This window comes from Dermacentor variabilis, chromosome 8 (assembly GCF_050947875.1).
Source record: "Dermacentor variabilis isolate Ectoservices chromosome 8, ASM5094787v1, whole genome shotgun sequence".
NCBI lineage: Eukaryota > Metazoa > Arthropoda > Arachnida > Ixodida > Ixodidae > Dermacentor > Dermacentor variabilis.
Window position 1 is genome coordinate 13458589 of NC_134575.1, and position 16667 is coordinate 13475255.

Consider the following 16667-nt stretch of genomic DNA (forward strand, 5'->3'; position numbering starts at 1 on the left):
ATACATACATACATACATACATACATACATACATACATACATGCATACATACATGCATACATCCATGCATACATACGTACGTACGTACATACATACATACATACATACATACATACATACATACATACATACATACATACATACGCGCACCATGATCGAGTAAACAAGGCTTACCCGGTGTCGCTGCGATCTCCATATCCCCATGACCCGAGGAATAGCAGCTCGCGACTGTCCCCACGTGGGCCAGAAGTGGATTCCACCTCGTACCTCGCCATCAGTCCGGCGAGTGATGGTGGACACGTGATGCGCATCGTTTTACCAGCAGACAGCGTGCTTTGGCAGTCGCCGAGTTGCTGAACGCGGCGACGGAACCGCCAGGCCGTGCGGTTGACCATCTCGAACGGGAATGTCTCGAGCATGGTGTCGTTCGCCATGCCCACCTCGAAACCGACGTCTCGCAGAGGAAAAGCGTCGCGCAGTACGAACCTCAGCAGGTCGTCTACGCAACTTATCAACAGAAATGCCATGAAGTCAAGGTTTTCAAACTTAGTTTGAAGTTGAACAGAATACAACGGATGATGTCCGAGTACACGATGGAGACACGCTAAATCAGGAAAAGACCATTATATATACATTGTATTTATGCAATGTGCTGGCACAGCAAAAATGAGCTAAACTGGTCGGCCGTACAGTTAAGGATTCACCCCAAGAACTAGCATAGATCGCTTCAAGTGTACTTCTAGATGTGGTACTTCTTAACTCAATAATTGCCGCCCGAGTTCTGGAAGAACTCAATTACGATAGTTTAAGTTTAAAGCAAGAATACTTTCGCCTTTTGGCATGAAGTAACACGGACGCCTTATTGCGGGCTAATTTGAATTTTAGCATTCCTTTGTAAATGTTGAGACCACGCCCAAACCAATTCTCCTTCCTCAATAGCCGCTGAGACCTTTTTGTTAATTCAAGGCATTTCTAGCTTAGCTACACAACTAACGCTTTCTTGCATCAATAGACTCAACGATAGACTCTTGTGACCTGTTTGTTGGCACAGACGTAAGGAAGCATCCCGCAATCATAATATTGAAGCAATTGATCTAGCTTTTTCTCGTGTACAACTTCTGTTGCAACAAACTTTCGGTGATGGTTTTCTGATCCTTCCGAAGATAAGAAACGCCGACAAACAAAAGTTTATCCGAAACTTTTGGTGAAAAGTAGGTAAGCGTAGACCGAACATTAACATGCAGGAGACAGGGTGGAACTGAAGAATCGAGCAGAAATTCGACACGCGTGGGACAATTAAGTGTAGCAGCAATACCAACGTCATCATGGATAAGGTAATGGACAACCTTTTCCCATCTACATTTTATCAAATCAACGTTTACATCTCCAAGTAAGCTAAGGGGACGCAACGGGAAAGAGAAGTGCTAGATTGCATCTAAAAACGCGCTTACACTTCGATTTGGTTGTCTATAAATAGTTATTACTATAAGTAGCTATTACTGCAACAAAGATACACGGGTTCTCTTTTACAACGATGGCTTGTGGACGGCCCATTTCACCAGTCCCTCCTGCAGTGTATGAATGCGGCAACACAATTTTACTCAATTTATTTTCTCGTGATACCGTGTTGTAACCAATGTCAAATAAAAAAAGATACGTAAAGGCGTGAAGGTCCCAGTTATTAGCTAGCATGATGCGAACTGTTTAATGTAGGTGCTTGCCGCTTTGGTGCGTACGACAGATTACACCTGCCATGTGGCGGCTTTTGAACGTTTTTAGTGCTCGTTGCTTTAGTGAAAAGAGCCACCGCGACGCTTTCGAAAAAAAAAGGAAGAAGAGAAAAAAAATTGCGCTCGTTCTTTCACTAGTTAAACATCCTTCACTTCGTGAATCTAATCTCGACGTGCGCTTCGCAAAGAGCAACTGGTGCGTGCTTCATTTCAACGTAGGTAGTTCCTTTATCGCTGTTTTTCTTTCTTATGGCACTTACAGGACGCTCTGTGAAGCGTATTCATGGACTTGCGCATCAAAAGACGTTACACGGAATCCAAATTTTAACCGAGGCCAATGAAAACCGTGCTCTAAGCTGAATGTTATACGCTGCTAATCTGTTAAAGGACATAAATTTATGGGTCCACGTGGTGCCCGAAGTTGTACGTGTACATGCTGCCGCACTTGGAACATGCGAAGTCAAGGTTGGGTATATCGTGAGCGTACTTGCAAGCGCGTTCTTCCGGCAGAGTAACAATGGCGCGATGCCTTTAGGATTACGTGTTTCGCATGCACCTGAAACTTTGTGATGGTTTGCCTGTTCCTGCATGCCGCTGGTTCGGTAAGTCTGATTCGTGTCCTTATGAAGGTCTTCAAAAAACATCAAGCTTCCATGTACCCGACGTCCCGCGCTGTAAGCGTGCAGCAGGGAGACAGGAACGGGGTATAATGGAAAGAAGCATATAAATAAAGGCAGCGAAGGGAGGTATTCTTTTTTTCTTGGGGAGGGGGAGTTATTCGTTGTGGTCCGCGTCTGGATTGAATGCTCGCGAGAAAGCACGAAGTTTTACATTTCTGAGAAGATGGTCGGTAATGCTTTAGCGTATAAAAGAGAAAAAAAGAAGGCCTTGCGCGCAGTAGTATGACCCCCGTTCGAGAGTTGGCGTAATCCTTCTCTGGCGCGAGCCCTTTCGGTTCCTTTGCCCTCGACTGAAACTTCATGGTGTCGCAAAAATAGCGCGCCGGAAAACATTCCGAGGTGAGTGAGTCGCTTTCCAGGAAGTACATTTCAGACGTAATACTTTCGATATACACTTCGTAGAGGCAAAGGAATTTGGACGTATATTTTAAAGAATGTAGCACGAGTGAAAACTGATTGAGCGTTTTTTATTTAATGCACCATTAACATGACCGCGCCCCTCAATATGGTTTGCGCTGTATAGTTACAGCTATTTAAAGGGAACATCTTGCGTTTTAACGCTGAAAGAGTGTTCTTATTTACTCAATAAGCAACGTGTATTTTTCAACTGATGTTGTCTGTAGTGTTCGCTATTGATCTTTTTCTTGCCCTCTCAATGTAAGTGATTTCAGGAACCACGAATGAATGAACGAACAAATGAATGAATGATTGAATAAATGTTTTTATTTGATAGAACTATATGTAAAGTTTACGTGATCATTTTGTCGCTGAAGGTTAAATGCGTACGCACAGACAAACCAACCGCAAAACGGGTAAAGTTCCCAAATAAAGCTAATCGCACTAAACATTCTTGCAGCGAATGTCGTCAAGCAGCCTAGGCCGGGCGCTCGTGACCGAAATATCTCCATATCTCAACGGAGAACTGAAATTTCGACTTGACCTTTTCGCCAACAGCGGTAGCGAGCCCGACGTCTGACGAGATGCCATCCGCAAAGAACCACAAGGTTCCCCCGTTCCTCGCCACCGGCCCCTCGTCTGTTGCCTCACCTTGGCTGGTGGCGCTGGTCGTGATTACGGCCCTGCTGCCTCTGACCCGAGGACAATGTGTCAGCTACTTGTGCTACCAGCTGTGCCAGTACAGTGGCCGTGGGCCCGGCGCGTGCCTGCCCCGCTACTACAGCAACGTGCGATACCTGCTGTGCACGTGCTCCGACTCCATCTACTATAACTTGCCAGACCGACACTTCAACTACCCGGGCACCAAGGGCCAGCAGCAGCAACAGCAGCAGCGAATATTCTTCCCACGCTGAGGGGACACGAAAGGCCCTCGAAGATAAGGCCACCGAGATCACGCTTCTGCCTGAAGAACAGGATAATTAGGATAATAAACCCAAAGACTTCAATGGCTTTACGATTCGCTCACTTCGTGACGGTGGATAGAGCACGATGTAGACAGGGCGCACAGAAGTAGACACACGCAGCCATCGCTTCAGTTAATGCGAACAGCGGAATTTCGAGCAGAACGCAAGAATTTTAAACTACATTTCGGCACACTGTGTTTTTTTGTCCACTTGCCGAGTTACATTTCGAACTTTCGACACAGTTCTTCGCCATATTCCACATTTTCTTGTTTTTGGTAAAAGAGATTAAGAGACAAAAAGAAACGACTGCGACACATAGCATTGTACTTTATTTTCAAGTGTATTTCTAGAAGAGACGCAGATTTCCTGCGCAAGATAATATGTAGCTAATTAAAAATATTCGCTAATTAACATTTTATTGCGATTAGCTATATTCGGGAGCATTACCCACTTTGCGGTGTATATATATATATATATATATATATATATATATATATATATATATATATATATATATATATATAGCCTCTTTCACCGAGCGACGCAAATTGTGCACTAGCATGGGGCCACTATATGTACGGGCTGGCTGCTAGTCTCGCTGAGCAGACAAAGTGGGTCACGTGGCACGTGCCAGGATAGACAAATCGTTGTGGCAGCTGTCTGGCCTATTAGGCCGGTTGGGTAACGGGCTACGTGCCGCAGCGCATGTTCCCGAACAGGCAACTTCGGCACTGAGCAGGCGATATCGGCAAGCGTTCATTTTTCACCAATCCCCGCAATGAACGTGCCAAGGTGTCGCACGGGGTACACAGCCTTAAAAAAAAAAAATTGGTGGACGCTGAAGCTTCGCCTTTAAGAGTGGAACACGATAGCATTGAAAGATCCCTGACTGCACCGCAGAAGGTGAACAGTCCCGTGGCATTTGCTTTACCGCTTCACGGAAGCTTTGCTTCACATATATATTCGAACATGTGCGTTGGATCCACGTGATTTCATTCATCATATGTTTCAATCGCTTGCTTTCAAGTGTTCTTCGCGCCAGAAACTTGAAGCACATTCCTGTTTTGTTATCAATTAGCTTGTTTTGTACGCGTACTTCTGGGAACTAAGCTGATGTCTTGTGTGTGTTCAGTCTTAATAAGTTTGTCCATTCGTTAGTTTCCCGCTGTCTACCAGGTGCTGATATATAGTTTAGCCACTTGAGGCATTGCAAGTCCTTATCTTTTACAATGTGTTTCTTTTGGCCTAATAAGGAAGTTAATAATGAATGAATGAATGAACTCAATCAATCAATCAATCAATCAATCAATCAATCAATCAATCAATCAATCAATCAATCAATCAATCAATCAATCAATCAATCAATCAATCAATCACTCGATCAATCAATCAATCAATCAGTCAGTCAGTCAGTCAGTCAGTCAGTCAGTCAGTCAGTCAGTCAGTCAGTCAGTTTTCACGCAGTAGTGGAGAAGCCCATGGACGACGAAAGAAAAAGAGGGGACACAGCGCTAACCAACGACAATGAGTTTTTCCTGAGGTAGGACACCGAAGTATTCAGATCGTCGGGGTACACCGCCATCGTCGCCCATGTGATGCGCTACTGTGTAAACAGTGCCATACCAACTAGCCCACCAGTATGTACTTTTGAAATAAATCATGCTTAGTTAACGTGCTCAGGAACAACTCTACAGTCTGCGTGCTGGGTAAAAAAATAAATAAAGATAGAAATAAAAAAATACAGGAAAAGACAGACAATTATGAAAACGACAATTAAGAAAGGAACAGTTTACAACCAACAAAACCCACGGCTAATGCACAACAGAAAGACGGAGAAAATACGAACAATGCGTGGGAGTCAATAAAAATTAATTTGTCCAGTCTTTAAGATTATGTGCCCAGAAAGAAACATGGTCATAATACTGGCGCTAAGGTAATCTAACTAAAATATATTGCACAGCCTTGAAAATTAGAATACAATGGCAAAAGAAAAAGATGCATGCACAAAAAAAGCCATTCGGGCATTATGCTGACACACAACCAAGGTAATGGAAAGTTGCTAAAACAAGTTCTCATATATCTATCGAAAAGATAAAGTAAACCGAAAATTAACAGAAGATTAGTGAGACAGTACGATGAAAAAGAGAGAACTGTACTGCTAAAGGTACAAATGTAAGCGAAAGTGAATGAAGAAAGGAAAATTGATTAATGTAAAATACATGTAAATGCGATACAACAAGAGCACTGAATGTACGTGTAAAAGAAAAAGAAAGTAAAAAGTTTTCTGAGACGTTAGACATGTCACCAGGCAAGCTGCCAGTGTACTAAATCACACGGCGAAAGAGAGCACGTTAGTATACGGAGAAAAATTAGCACACGACAATACGAAGCTGTGAACAGAACGAGGAAAACGACTGATGAAAAATATTAAGAAAAGCGAAATAAGTATTATACAGATTTTTAAACCTATACACAGCAAAATGTTTGTTGTGACAAGCAGAAACGAAGAATAGTCGATGCTCCCCGTGTGAATTTCTACGGAATTCGAGGCGTGACATAATTAAGTAGCTCAGCGCAGTGAAGGTTTCCGCGAAGGAGCTGATACAGAAACAGAAGGTCTTGACGAATACGTTGGCAGGTAAGGGACGGTAGTAAGGGTAAAGTGCAAGCGCTACAAGATTGACCAATGCCCGCGCAAAAACGGTGTAAATTGCTACGAACTTTTCTGTACTCTTTCTAGTCTATCACTGTGGGATTTGGAAGTTCCATTTTTTAGCACCGATGCGTATTCGAGTTGGGGAGGACAAATTGCCTGATACAGCATTAGGAAAACAGTGTAAGATTTGAATTCGCGTGAGAGGCGGTAAACAGAGCCTAGAGAGCGCAGACCACGCATAGCAATGCGTTCAGATGAGGTGAAAAGCTTAAAGAGGCGTTAAAGAGTACATCGAGATCATTGACCTCAGCAACCCTACTAAGCGGAAAAGAGTCCAGAGAATAGGAAAACAAAACATTTTCGATCTTGCGAGTAAAGTTTATAATTTGGGTATTAGAAGCGTTAAGGCTGAGACCATTATTTTTGCACCATTCTGCAAACGACACCAGGTCAGGCTGAAGAATCTGACAGTCATCAATAATGGGAATATCTTTGAAAATCTTGATGTCATCGGCATATTGAAGAAAGGACGATTTCTGGATAATGGAAGAAACAGCGTTAACAAATACCGAGAAGAGGATCGAGTAGTCCTGATACGGAGCCTTGAGGGACACCGCTAGTGGCCTTGTACACAAAATATGGCTGTTCATTGATGCTAACATTGCAAAATCTCTCCAAAAGGTAGCTGCGAAAGACAGCTACGATTGAAACATCAACACCATGACGCATAAACATGAGAAGGAGCATTGGATGGTTGACCACATCAAAACGTTGCTGAGGTCCCAGTATATGGCATCGACTGGTCCCCTCTGGAATATTGACGCAGAAATCTGTGCCATAAACCTCGTAAGATTGGTGACTATTGAGCGACCACAGAGAAATCCGTGTTGGTTTGGAGTTAACAAGCTCTTTACGCCAGAAGACACTACGATGCAAGCTGAAAAATCTTGGGTTTGGCACTGAGGAGCGACATTGGCCTGCGGTTTGAGCTATATGTTTAGGAAACAGACTTAATTACAGAGAAACCACGAGCAGTTTATCAAATGGGGGGAAAGGTCGAACTATTTAGACAGTTAATAAATATAGGTGTAAATACTTGCGGAAATTTGTTGCCGTAAGCTTTTGAAATGGCCGGGGGAATGCCATCTGGACCACAAGACAATGAGGGTTTAAAACGTCGAATGAAGTCATGGATGAGCTTCTCATCTAAAAACACCGTACTAGGCACCGTAACTGAAGCCTGCTGCTCACAGGCACTATCGCTGATATAAGAAGTTTTGTATATTGAAGAAAAATGAGAAGAAAAAAAAACAATTAGTAACCACTGAGGCTTCTGCACCATTTGAGTCAAGCAGACGAAAGGACTCTCCGTATTTACTGGAGCGATTTAGGATTTATTTTCAAACATCAGCCAGCCATTCAGAGGCGCCCTTTTACAGGAACGTCACATGCAAATCACGGTCTCGCTTGTAGAGAGGTTTGCGACGAGCTCTAAAAAGACGACATTGCTGCCCCCAATCTTCACCTCGTGAGCATTTAGTTTTTCTGTGCGCACGACTTTTCTATGCTTCTAACCATTTATCAGTTAAAACGAGAACCAATGAGGACACCTTGCGCACTTATGTCCGCACTCGAGGATATATCTCTGTATGTCATCAAGAACAAGCTCCATAATTTTGCGAGCCTGCTGTTCAGCATCCACTATGCCAGTAACCTGAGACTAATCGGGGTTGGAAAAGACGTCGTAGAGGCCATACTTAGTCACCACGCTTGAAAGCAAAGCTTGGACATCTGGTGATACCGCTGGAAGTGTTGTGTCTAAGACCCGGCCGCGGAGCCTGTTATTTCTAGGGGCGGATGAAACTTGCCGGCTTAAACGAGAGGAATGTCAGAACGCGACGCCTGTACATCCTGCGCATTCGTAAGGCATACGTCTAACACATTACCACAACAATTCGTGATCGAATTATGCTGTTGAATGGAATTAAGGGCTAGAAAGTCGAACAAGAAGCCGCATTTGCTTTGTATACGTAGTGGTTACTGTGAGGAGGTGTAGTGTATGCATGCGCCAATCAACGCCCGGTGTATTAAGATCACCGAGGACAAGTATAGGCTGCATTTACTGTGGGAGGATAATACGCATTCGATTGATGCAATGCCTTCATGAAAAATTAGAGGAGGTACATTGAGAGGCACATAAAAGTGTACACAGCAATTTCTCGGTGCGCTCTAGGCTGATTTCAACCCATATAGATTCCCGTATGGCTTAACTATCCACGCGCCGAACACATTTCAGGGAAGTCAAAATGCCAATCAATACACCACCACCTTCTTGTTTTGGTTCACTAAAGTCTCGGTCACTGCGGGAGACATTGTACTCAGGTGGGAAAAAATCCGAAGGTTATATGTCACTGCACCAAAAATTTTCGGTAATTACAATTATAGGAAAGGAGGATGAAATGACACTGGCGTGGAATTCACGAAGACCGCGAGTGTTTTGATAGAAAATGGCCACATTACATGGCAATTTGAAGAAGAGGGGATTTATCCGAAGGAAGCAGCATGTCGTCGTGAAGTACCCCACGAAATGTTTTGAAAAGGCAGCCAATTGGATCGCTGGATCTTTCAGCCGCTGTAAGACTTCATCGTCGACGGCTATGTGAAAATACATAGTGGGAGCTTCCGGAATAATGATTTTCAACTGGTGTTCTCTACCCTAACAGGCACTCAAAAGCGTGGTACAGGTGCGCTTTTGCATTCCGCTACAGTCAGAATGATCTGGAAAACGATCCCGGCACCTCCTGCCACGCAGAAGTACGTGCGAATGAACCACCGTGGTAACAGGAACAGAAGATGTTCTTGCGGTAGAAATTTGTGCGAAGGATTGGGAGTGGTGCGACGCGCCTGTGAAAAGTTTAGTTGATCCCCACGCCGCCAGATGCCGAGCTTAACTAATTTCTGGCTCTTTGAGATTTGCGTAAGGACTCACTTTTATGCACCATTTTTCTTTTTTGTCTTCAGCGCTTTTTCGGAGAATGAATACTCAGTGCCAGCTGGGAGAGCTTTCAAAGTCGACCGCTTTCGAAACACTTTTCTTTTTTTACACGTAAGCTGCACGTCTTGACGGCAGCGTTACGCAGCCCATGGAACTAGATGAGCGTTTCAACACCGACACAGAAGAACAGAGCTCGCATTGTGTTTTAGTTCCTTTTCTTTCTTTTCAGTCGTGGTGGTGTAAGAGGACAAAGAATTACGGATGATCCTTAAGCCAGAATTAAGCAGAGGGTGACTGAAAGTCAAGGGGTTGTATGTACTACTGGCCATTCTCTGCGGCAAAGAGGCCGATGGCTGTTCTACCTAGTACCGAGTGAGTTTTTGTCATTATACTTTCCAAAGAATTATGCCAAGCCTTGTAATCTGCCAGGAGCATCCGCCCTTTGCTACAAATAAGTTTGACCCGGGTAACTATCAGTGCCTTCATTTCATATAGCCGTTAGCACCTGCTAACTATTCTCTTGAATCCGCAAAAAAAAATTCAGACATAGTAAAGGTGAACTACAGCAACACGCACCATCAAGTTGTGGCAATCAGATTGCAATTTTAAAGCAGTAGGTAATGTCTTAAATATGGCTCCAAGGCATGTGAGAGACCAAGAGAATGAAACTTAGTGAGAGAAAATTCGGTGACATAGAAGGTGTCTCTGGCTTGCTATTCCACATTGTTTTTACCCCCGACATGTGAACCTTCATGCAAGGTATATACGTGGTACTGTGACGTCATTGTTGTGCCCGTGTCATACATTCACCCCCCCCCCTCCCCCCGCCTTCAAGGGCAGACAAGTATCGTCTTTCTATAACCACTAGCTACGTTTACATACAACCGACAAATCAGGTGGACTCAGCTTGTTAGGCTGAAATCCGGCCATCGGGTTTACGCGAACCATGACGGGAGCGCTAGCAAGTCGAGCCGAAAGAGCGTCGTGGTGGATTAGGTCATTCCTCCCATAAGGGGAAACTTGTTGCGTTCTAACACACTGGAGACAGGCAGAGAGGTGCGGTGCGCCAAGCGGTAGCTGAGAGACATCGCTAAAGACGTGTCTAGAAAATCAGTCTTAGTCACCTATACTGCGCTTCATCTACAGCTATCAGCGCTACGGAGGCTAGAGAGCCTTGTCTCCCTGCTCACGTTCGCGATCCAAAAAATAGCGCCTCGCACTTGAGAATATATGGGTACGCGTCAGGCATTTCGACGTAACATTACGCCTCGTGCTTATCTGTCGCAAGACGCATTTATTACAAGAAGGCGTCTGGGAGCATTTGAGTGCAGCGAATGGTTTATTCGATTTTTTCTTTTCAGGCGAAGGTCAGCTCTTTGGAACTGGGTACGCCAAAAGGAAGTGCTTGGAAAGACGGCTGATATGTAGATGAGATGAAGCACCCAGAGTTCGCCACTTCACCGGTCGCCATGACCACACTGGTCATTATTGTGGTGGCGCTAGCGGCCTCGTTGGGGATAGTGGAAGCTGCAAAGAACGAGCAAGGCAGGTGCAATGAGTCATTCTGCCGCACACTTTGCGTCGCCTGGCGCCACCTGACGGGAGTGTGTCTCGAGTTCTGGCCGTACAGGAACGAGAAGAGGTGCCACTGCTCGGACGTTTGGTTCCGCCCACCAAAACGAAGGGGCGCCCCTGGAAGGTACAACAAAATATGGAAGTATTGAGTGTGTTTAGAGGCAGTCACAGTACGTCCATGTAGAAGAGATAACTTTAGCGTAGAAGGCACACTCGGGTTAGTTGGTAACACGTTGGGACATTTTAAGAATACGAGCTGACACGTAGTTTCAAGGTTGTATAAACGATATCACGCGCTTTTCACGCGTAAAAGGATGAGATTAGTAAGTACGAAAGTTGAGAAACAGATATTTTCATTTGATACTAGATTGTCGTCTTGGCGTGCTATAGAGCTGGCATCATCGACATTATTATGGCGTTGTGACAGATAGCTAAATTTGCTGGCATACTGTGTCAATTCGTAACGTGGTTTTGACACAGTATAGTCATGTAAATATTTAGGAATACACATCTCTTTTGACTTAGCGTGACAGTTACAAGCACATTCAGCCATCCCAAAAACTAGCTGCAGTCTTGGTTACATTCGAAGAAATGTTTTCTTTGCTCCTGTAGCTCTAAAAAATTTAATAATTTTAATTTGGCTTCCTTTCTTGCTTTATACTACATTTTATTGTAATTGAGTAACACTTGTAATAATCCGTGTTTATATTATCATTGTTATTGTTGCATTGCACTTGTAATAGTATTGTGTTTATTTCTTCCAGCCTTTCACTGCGATTTTCAACGGAAAGTTTTATACCGTATTTATGTATATTTGTGTTGTATTGCTAACTTGCCCGTCCTCTCTCTCTGTAATGTTGAAAGGCTCTGAGGCTAAAATAAATGAAATAAATCGTAATACGACTTGGTATAATCATGTTGCTCACACACAAAAAAAGATCAAACAAGAGTGCTGCGCGCATTATTTATGGCTCAAAATACGCCCACTTGTAGCAGTCGCAGCGATTGCCGGAATCGAACGAGCAAGCGTATCATGACGTAAGCATTCATCCATCCATAGAGTTTGCTACAATCACTAGAGAGAACTCGGGCGCTGCGATCGTTCGGCCACCATGGGAATGATGGGTAGTGCATCCATTTGTCTGATCATAGTGCTTGGGGCTCCAGACATTCTTGTGGCTGCGTTTATTACGATTCATCGGGGCCTGAACTGGCTTAAATTTCAAAAGCAATTTACACTTTTTTGATATAGAAGGTAGCAGTAATCTTTGCTAATTGCAGAAGTTCCGCTTGTCCATGAGTCCTTGGCGAACCAGACCGGTTGAAAACGTGTAAAGTCGTACTTGTCCTTCCAGTGTTCAATCATTTGAGAATACAGAAAATTTCGACGAAACAACGGGTTCAGCAATTGTACTGGTACTATCTCCTGATACATTGCTTGCCATTGCCACTTTTTAGAGTTCAAAGCTAGTTGCAGTTTTTGTGTGGTGCATTATATGCTCAATGTCATTTATACGTCCTTCCTAGGCCATGAATACGAGACGTGTTGGCTAGTGCTTGCACATTTCTCGCGTATAGTATGATTCTTGCATAAACATGATACAATAATTACCATGAAAGAAAATAAATGTGTTCGGGCGTAATGGTTTTAATATCGGACAATTGTGATAAGCTTCTTTTCATTATTTATAACGCAATACTTACTTGAAGAGGATCACTTTGTGATGCCGCGAAGCCATTTAAACCCATAACGGCGAAGTTTAGGCAAATTCATGTAATGCCTATCATTCTCATGCTGACTGGGAATTATTTAGGGCCCTCTGACACTTGCCACGATTTTTGAAGGGCTTAAACCGCTTGAATCTTCATATACTTAAATACAGTCATAAAGCAAGAATGTCATGTCGGCGCACCTTTAAGAAATATTGATGAGAAAGCACGGAGACAGTAAACGTAGCAAGCGAGCATGATGGCATGAGCGACATCCAGCAACTGAGTTTATTTCCTACATTTCTCGCCTTAGTTCTCTTCTTTTTTTTTCCCTAATGGTCTCTGATGCCCACAGCCATAGAGTTAATATAACCAGCTGTAGAGGAAAAGCACTTCATAGCGCCCATGCATCGAAATCGGTAACCGCGAAGGCCCTCCCATGTTGCTACTGTGTGCCGGTGCTCAGGCGCAGAAGATGTGAGAGAGAGAAACCAGCTTTAATGCTATGCTGGCAAACGATGAGATGCGATTCAAAGGAAACGCGCGATCGGCACCTGACTGATCCTGAGTCATTGTGGTGGTGCCATCTGGTTCATGTGCCTGCCGACGCATCCTTTTAAGCATCGTAAATTTTAACACGCAAATTTTTTTTAAATACCCGTCGGATCTATCTCGAAAATGTACAGAATGAACTTTACACATTGTCCACACGTACGTGATACGTGTAAATGCTTGTTGTTGCATCATGTTTTGATTATTCCTAGCGGCGTCATTGTGGTTATACCACTTTTTTCTCTCAGCATTTCCTCCACAGTTGTTACAGTAACTCTATGCTCACAACAAACACATTTGTGAGCTCTTCTGGCCAAACGACTTGAACAATTTGTCTTGCCTTGTTGCACTTCAGTTGACCGACAAATGACATGCTGCTAAAAAAAAAAAAATTTAGCAGGGTCGCCCAAAGTGAGCGCAGTTGAGCAAAAATTCGTCCTGGTTCCGGACTAGGACGAATTCTTTCCTCAACTGTGAAGCGTTATTTCTGAGAAACCCGTACGGGTTTTCTTTGTAGCTTCGTGCTACATTCGGGTGGATGATAACTTTCATGAATACTTCCTCCACATTGCAGGATTCCGCAGAACTGATTTGCGATATTCCGTCGTGTTTTATGTTCATACTGTCACCGCGAGGGTGAAGATTTACCGTAATTTTGCTCCAGTTTTATGTTTATTTGGGCACAGTTGACGTTTTGAAATATTCAAAATGCATTAAAAAGAAATTCGCATTTTCGAATATTGACTGTTCGATCCGATCTACGAATCGAACAGGACAGTGTTCGATTCGTTATTCGACAGTTTCGGATATTCGTACATCCCTAGTTTACAATCTTTTTTGCATAGCACTGACCTGACTAACGTTGGACCAGACACTACTTCTGAAGTCAGTGTGTTTTTATTTCGTTAAGTGCAAACTTCCATTCACCTGTGCATCTTCTGACTCTCGTTTGCAGGTTTTCTGGTCGGCATCCGTCTCGACTGGTTATGCCACGGCGTTAGGCCAAGCCTGAGGGCGATGTTTCTGCGTTAAAAAAGAAGAAGAAAAAAAAGAAGCCTGGTTATTATAATATCTATTTACTGTCAAACGTTCTTGATATTACCAGATAAAGTGGGTCGGACACGCACTTATCACTGGTTTCCTCGCTGCCGCAAGCTTGAAGTGATCTAACGATAGCGGCGACCCACATCGCTTACGATCAGGCAACAATGGGCCTCCGAGAGCGGCGGCGAGGGCAAACGCGATACGGCAGAAATTCCAGTGGCAACGTAACAGCTATCTACCAGCTTCGGTGGCGTTTTACGAACTGCCTTACGCACTTTGGCCATGAATACAGCAGTACAGCCCTATGAGAACGACGCTTAGTATAGGTCTGAATTGCGAATCGATTCTTCCTTCAGTACTGCATTTCAGTTGAAGAGTACTGCGTATGGAGAACTTTTATAACCAAATATGATATCCAATCGGAGTGTTATCATTTGGGGATGAAGTGTGTACGCTTATCCCACTTAAGTTTCTGGGCTGGATTGAACTGAACTGTCATGTTTGTTATGTCTGGGCTTGTAGTAGTAACTTTAGCTGCATTAGATCCTTTTCTGCCCCGTCGAGCAATATGAAAGGAAGCAGACGGATTACTTTCTTGTGACTAAACACGTGTTACCGTAAATCTAGTTAGACCGCAGGTCGCCATTATCTTGCAGCAGCATGTCGGCGCCCACACAGTATTCGTCGATCTGAATTTGCCCTGGCTACGTGCACGTGCTTTTCTTCGTCAAAAAATAAATAAATGGTAAAATGAGCCATCGCTCAGTCTCAACTCACGCCGAGGACCAAGTAGCAGTGCTGTTTCGTCCTCATTATTGAGATAAGCAGGCTTGTTTTGACGACATTACGCCTAGAGAGACCAGAAGGGTGGCTTGATTTCGCCCAAGGAGATGGCGCCACAGAATTATAGCGCCAGTGATGCGGAAGGCTTAAGCGCATTTCTTCATTGCAGCAATAATTTTACAGACTCAATAGAGGCATGCTAAAACGCCGATATTCCGACATGTGTACGGTAATACCACTGAAAAGTTGCGTCTATAAGAAGCATGCTTAAAGTGTCGCATATCGTGCCAGCGTATTACGTATAACACAAAGATGGCACAAAACGGCGGAAAAGCTACTTGTTACATACGAACATGACAGGTGCAAATCCGCCCGCTTGAAAGCAAATTCGGTATTCTCTTTCACTTTGCTGACGACTGCATGCACTTGACGCATGTGTCTCACATTATCTGTTTCGGATAGATACAATGAAAAGAAAAAGATTGCGTGGTTAGGTTGACTGCAGGAGGTGAGTCTCTGTAGTGACTGGGGTGTTTCCCCGCGAGACACTGGTTACTGCCCCACCTAGCAGCAGCCACGGTGACCATCGGGCGACCAGACGACGAGGCAGCGGGCGACCAGACGGACTTGTGACGACCATTCGCAGACAGCCAAACCTCAACAAGAAAGGCCGAAACAAAGGTGCTTCTGCACAGGGCTTCTGGCGAAGAACCATGCGAAAGATGGAAACACCGCATCCCGGCCGGGCGTCGCGTGGCCGCAGTTCCGAGGGCGGCAGATGGAGGCGAGACGCGTTCGACTTCGGATCGCGCGGTCGCTACGAGGCCCGCAGAGAAAGACGCCGGCCCGCAACCTAGCGCGAGGCGAGGCGTCATCGCGTCGTCATCGCCAACTCCGCCGGCCGATGACGTCAACCAAGCCTCTACATCGACAGGAACCAGAGGCGCCAAACTCTACTGGCGAACCGGCACCACCGCACCGCGTCAGATGGACGCTTAAACTATGAGCTCGCTGCTAAATTCTAGCCCCGTTTCCTCACGCAATCTGTCCTGTTATGTCACGTTAGATAGGCGCTTTTTTTTCAGTGGACTGTTTTGCTTTATTTTGTCATACTCATTGCCTGCGTTTGGATTATTGATTAGCAGTACAAGTTTTGATTGTCTATGTGCATGTGAGGTCTCGTGTCCGGGGTCTCGCGTACATTGTTTATCATTTGTTTATTCTTTTTCCGGGGGCCGCTTTTCACTTGCTACCAAAAAGTTTCGCTCAGCGCAAGAGGCGCCTGCATGCATTGGAACTTTCTCGAATGACATCGCCGGTTCTATTTGTTGCCTGTGTTGTCGCCGAACGTCGCTTGATCAGACCGCACGCGCGACGCGAATAGGGTTGTTCATTCTAGAATGAACAAGTGCGAGCACCAGCGATTACGCTGGAATCTTCGCCGAGTGTGGTGCACAAATAGCCGACGCGCCTGACACGGAGAATCATATTTCGACGATCGACGCGCGTGCTCGTCAATATATCGTTCTGTACGAGCGTAACTGCTGTCTGTATGCGCAGGATCGCCCAATAAAGAGTTAG

At 44.5% G+C, this 16667-nt stretch overlaps 2 protein-coding genes across 2 annotated transcripts; both read left to right on the forward strand.

The window, feature by feature from the left end:
- Nucleotides 1-2570: 2570 nt before the first annotated feature.
- LOC142590876 (uncharacterized) lies at nucleotides 2571-3809 on the forward strand. The gene is made up of 2 exons (XM_075703276.1): nucleotides 2571-2749; nucleotides 3365-3809. Exon 2 carries the CDS (start codon nucleotides 3391-3393, stop codon nucleotides 3718-3720), a length of 330 nt encoding a protein of 109 aa, XP_075559391.1. The 5' UTR covers nucleotides 2571-2749; nucleotides 3365-3390; the 3' UTR covers nucleotides 3721-3809.
- Nucleotides 3810-9547: 5738 nt separating this feature from the next.
- On the forward strand, nucleotides 9548-16667 carry LOC142589667 (uncharacterized). The gene is made up of 3 exons (XM_075701199.1): nucleotides 9548-9794; nucleotides 10784-11121; nucleotides 14215-16667. The coding sequence occupies exons 2-3, from the start codon at nucleotides 10856-10858 to the stop codon at nucleotides 14258-14260; spliced, it is 312 nt and encodes a 103-aa protein (XP_075557314.1). The 5' UTR covers nucleotides 9548-9794; nucleotides 10784-10855; the 3' UTR covers nucleotides 14261-16667.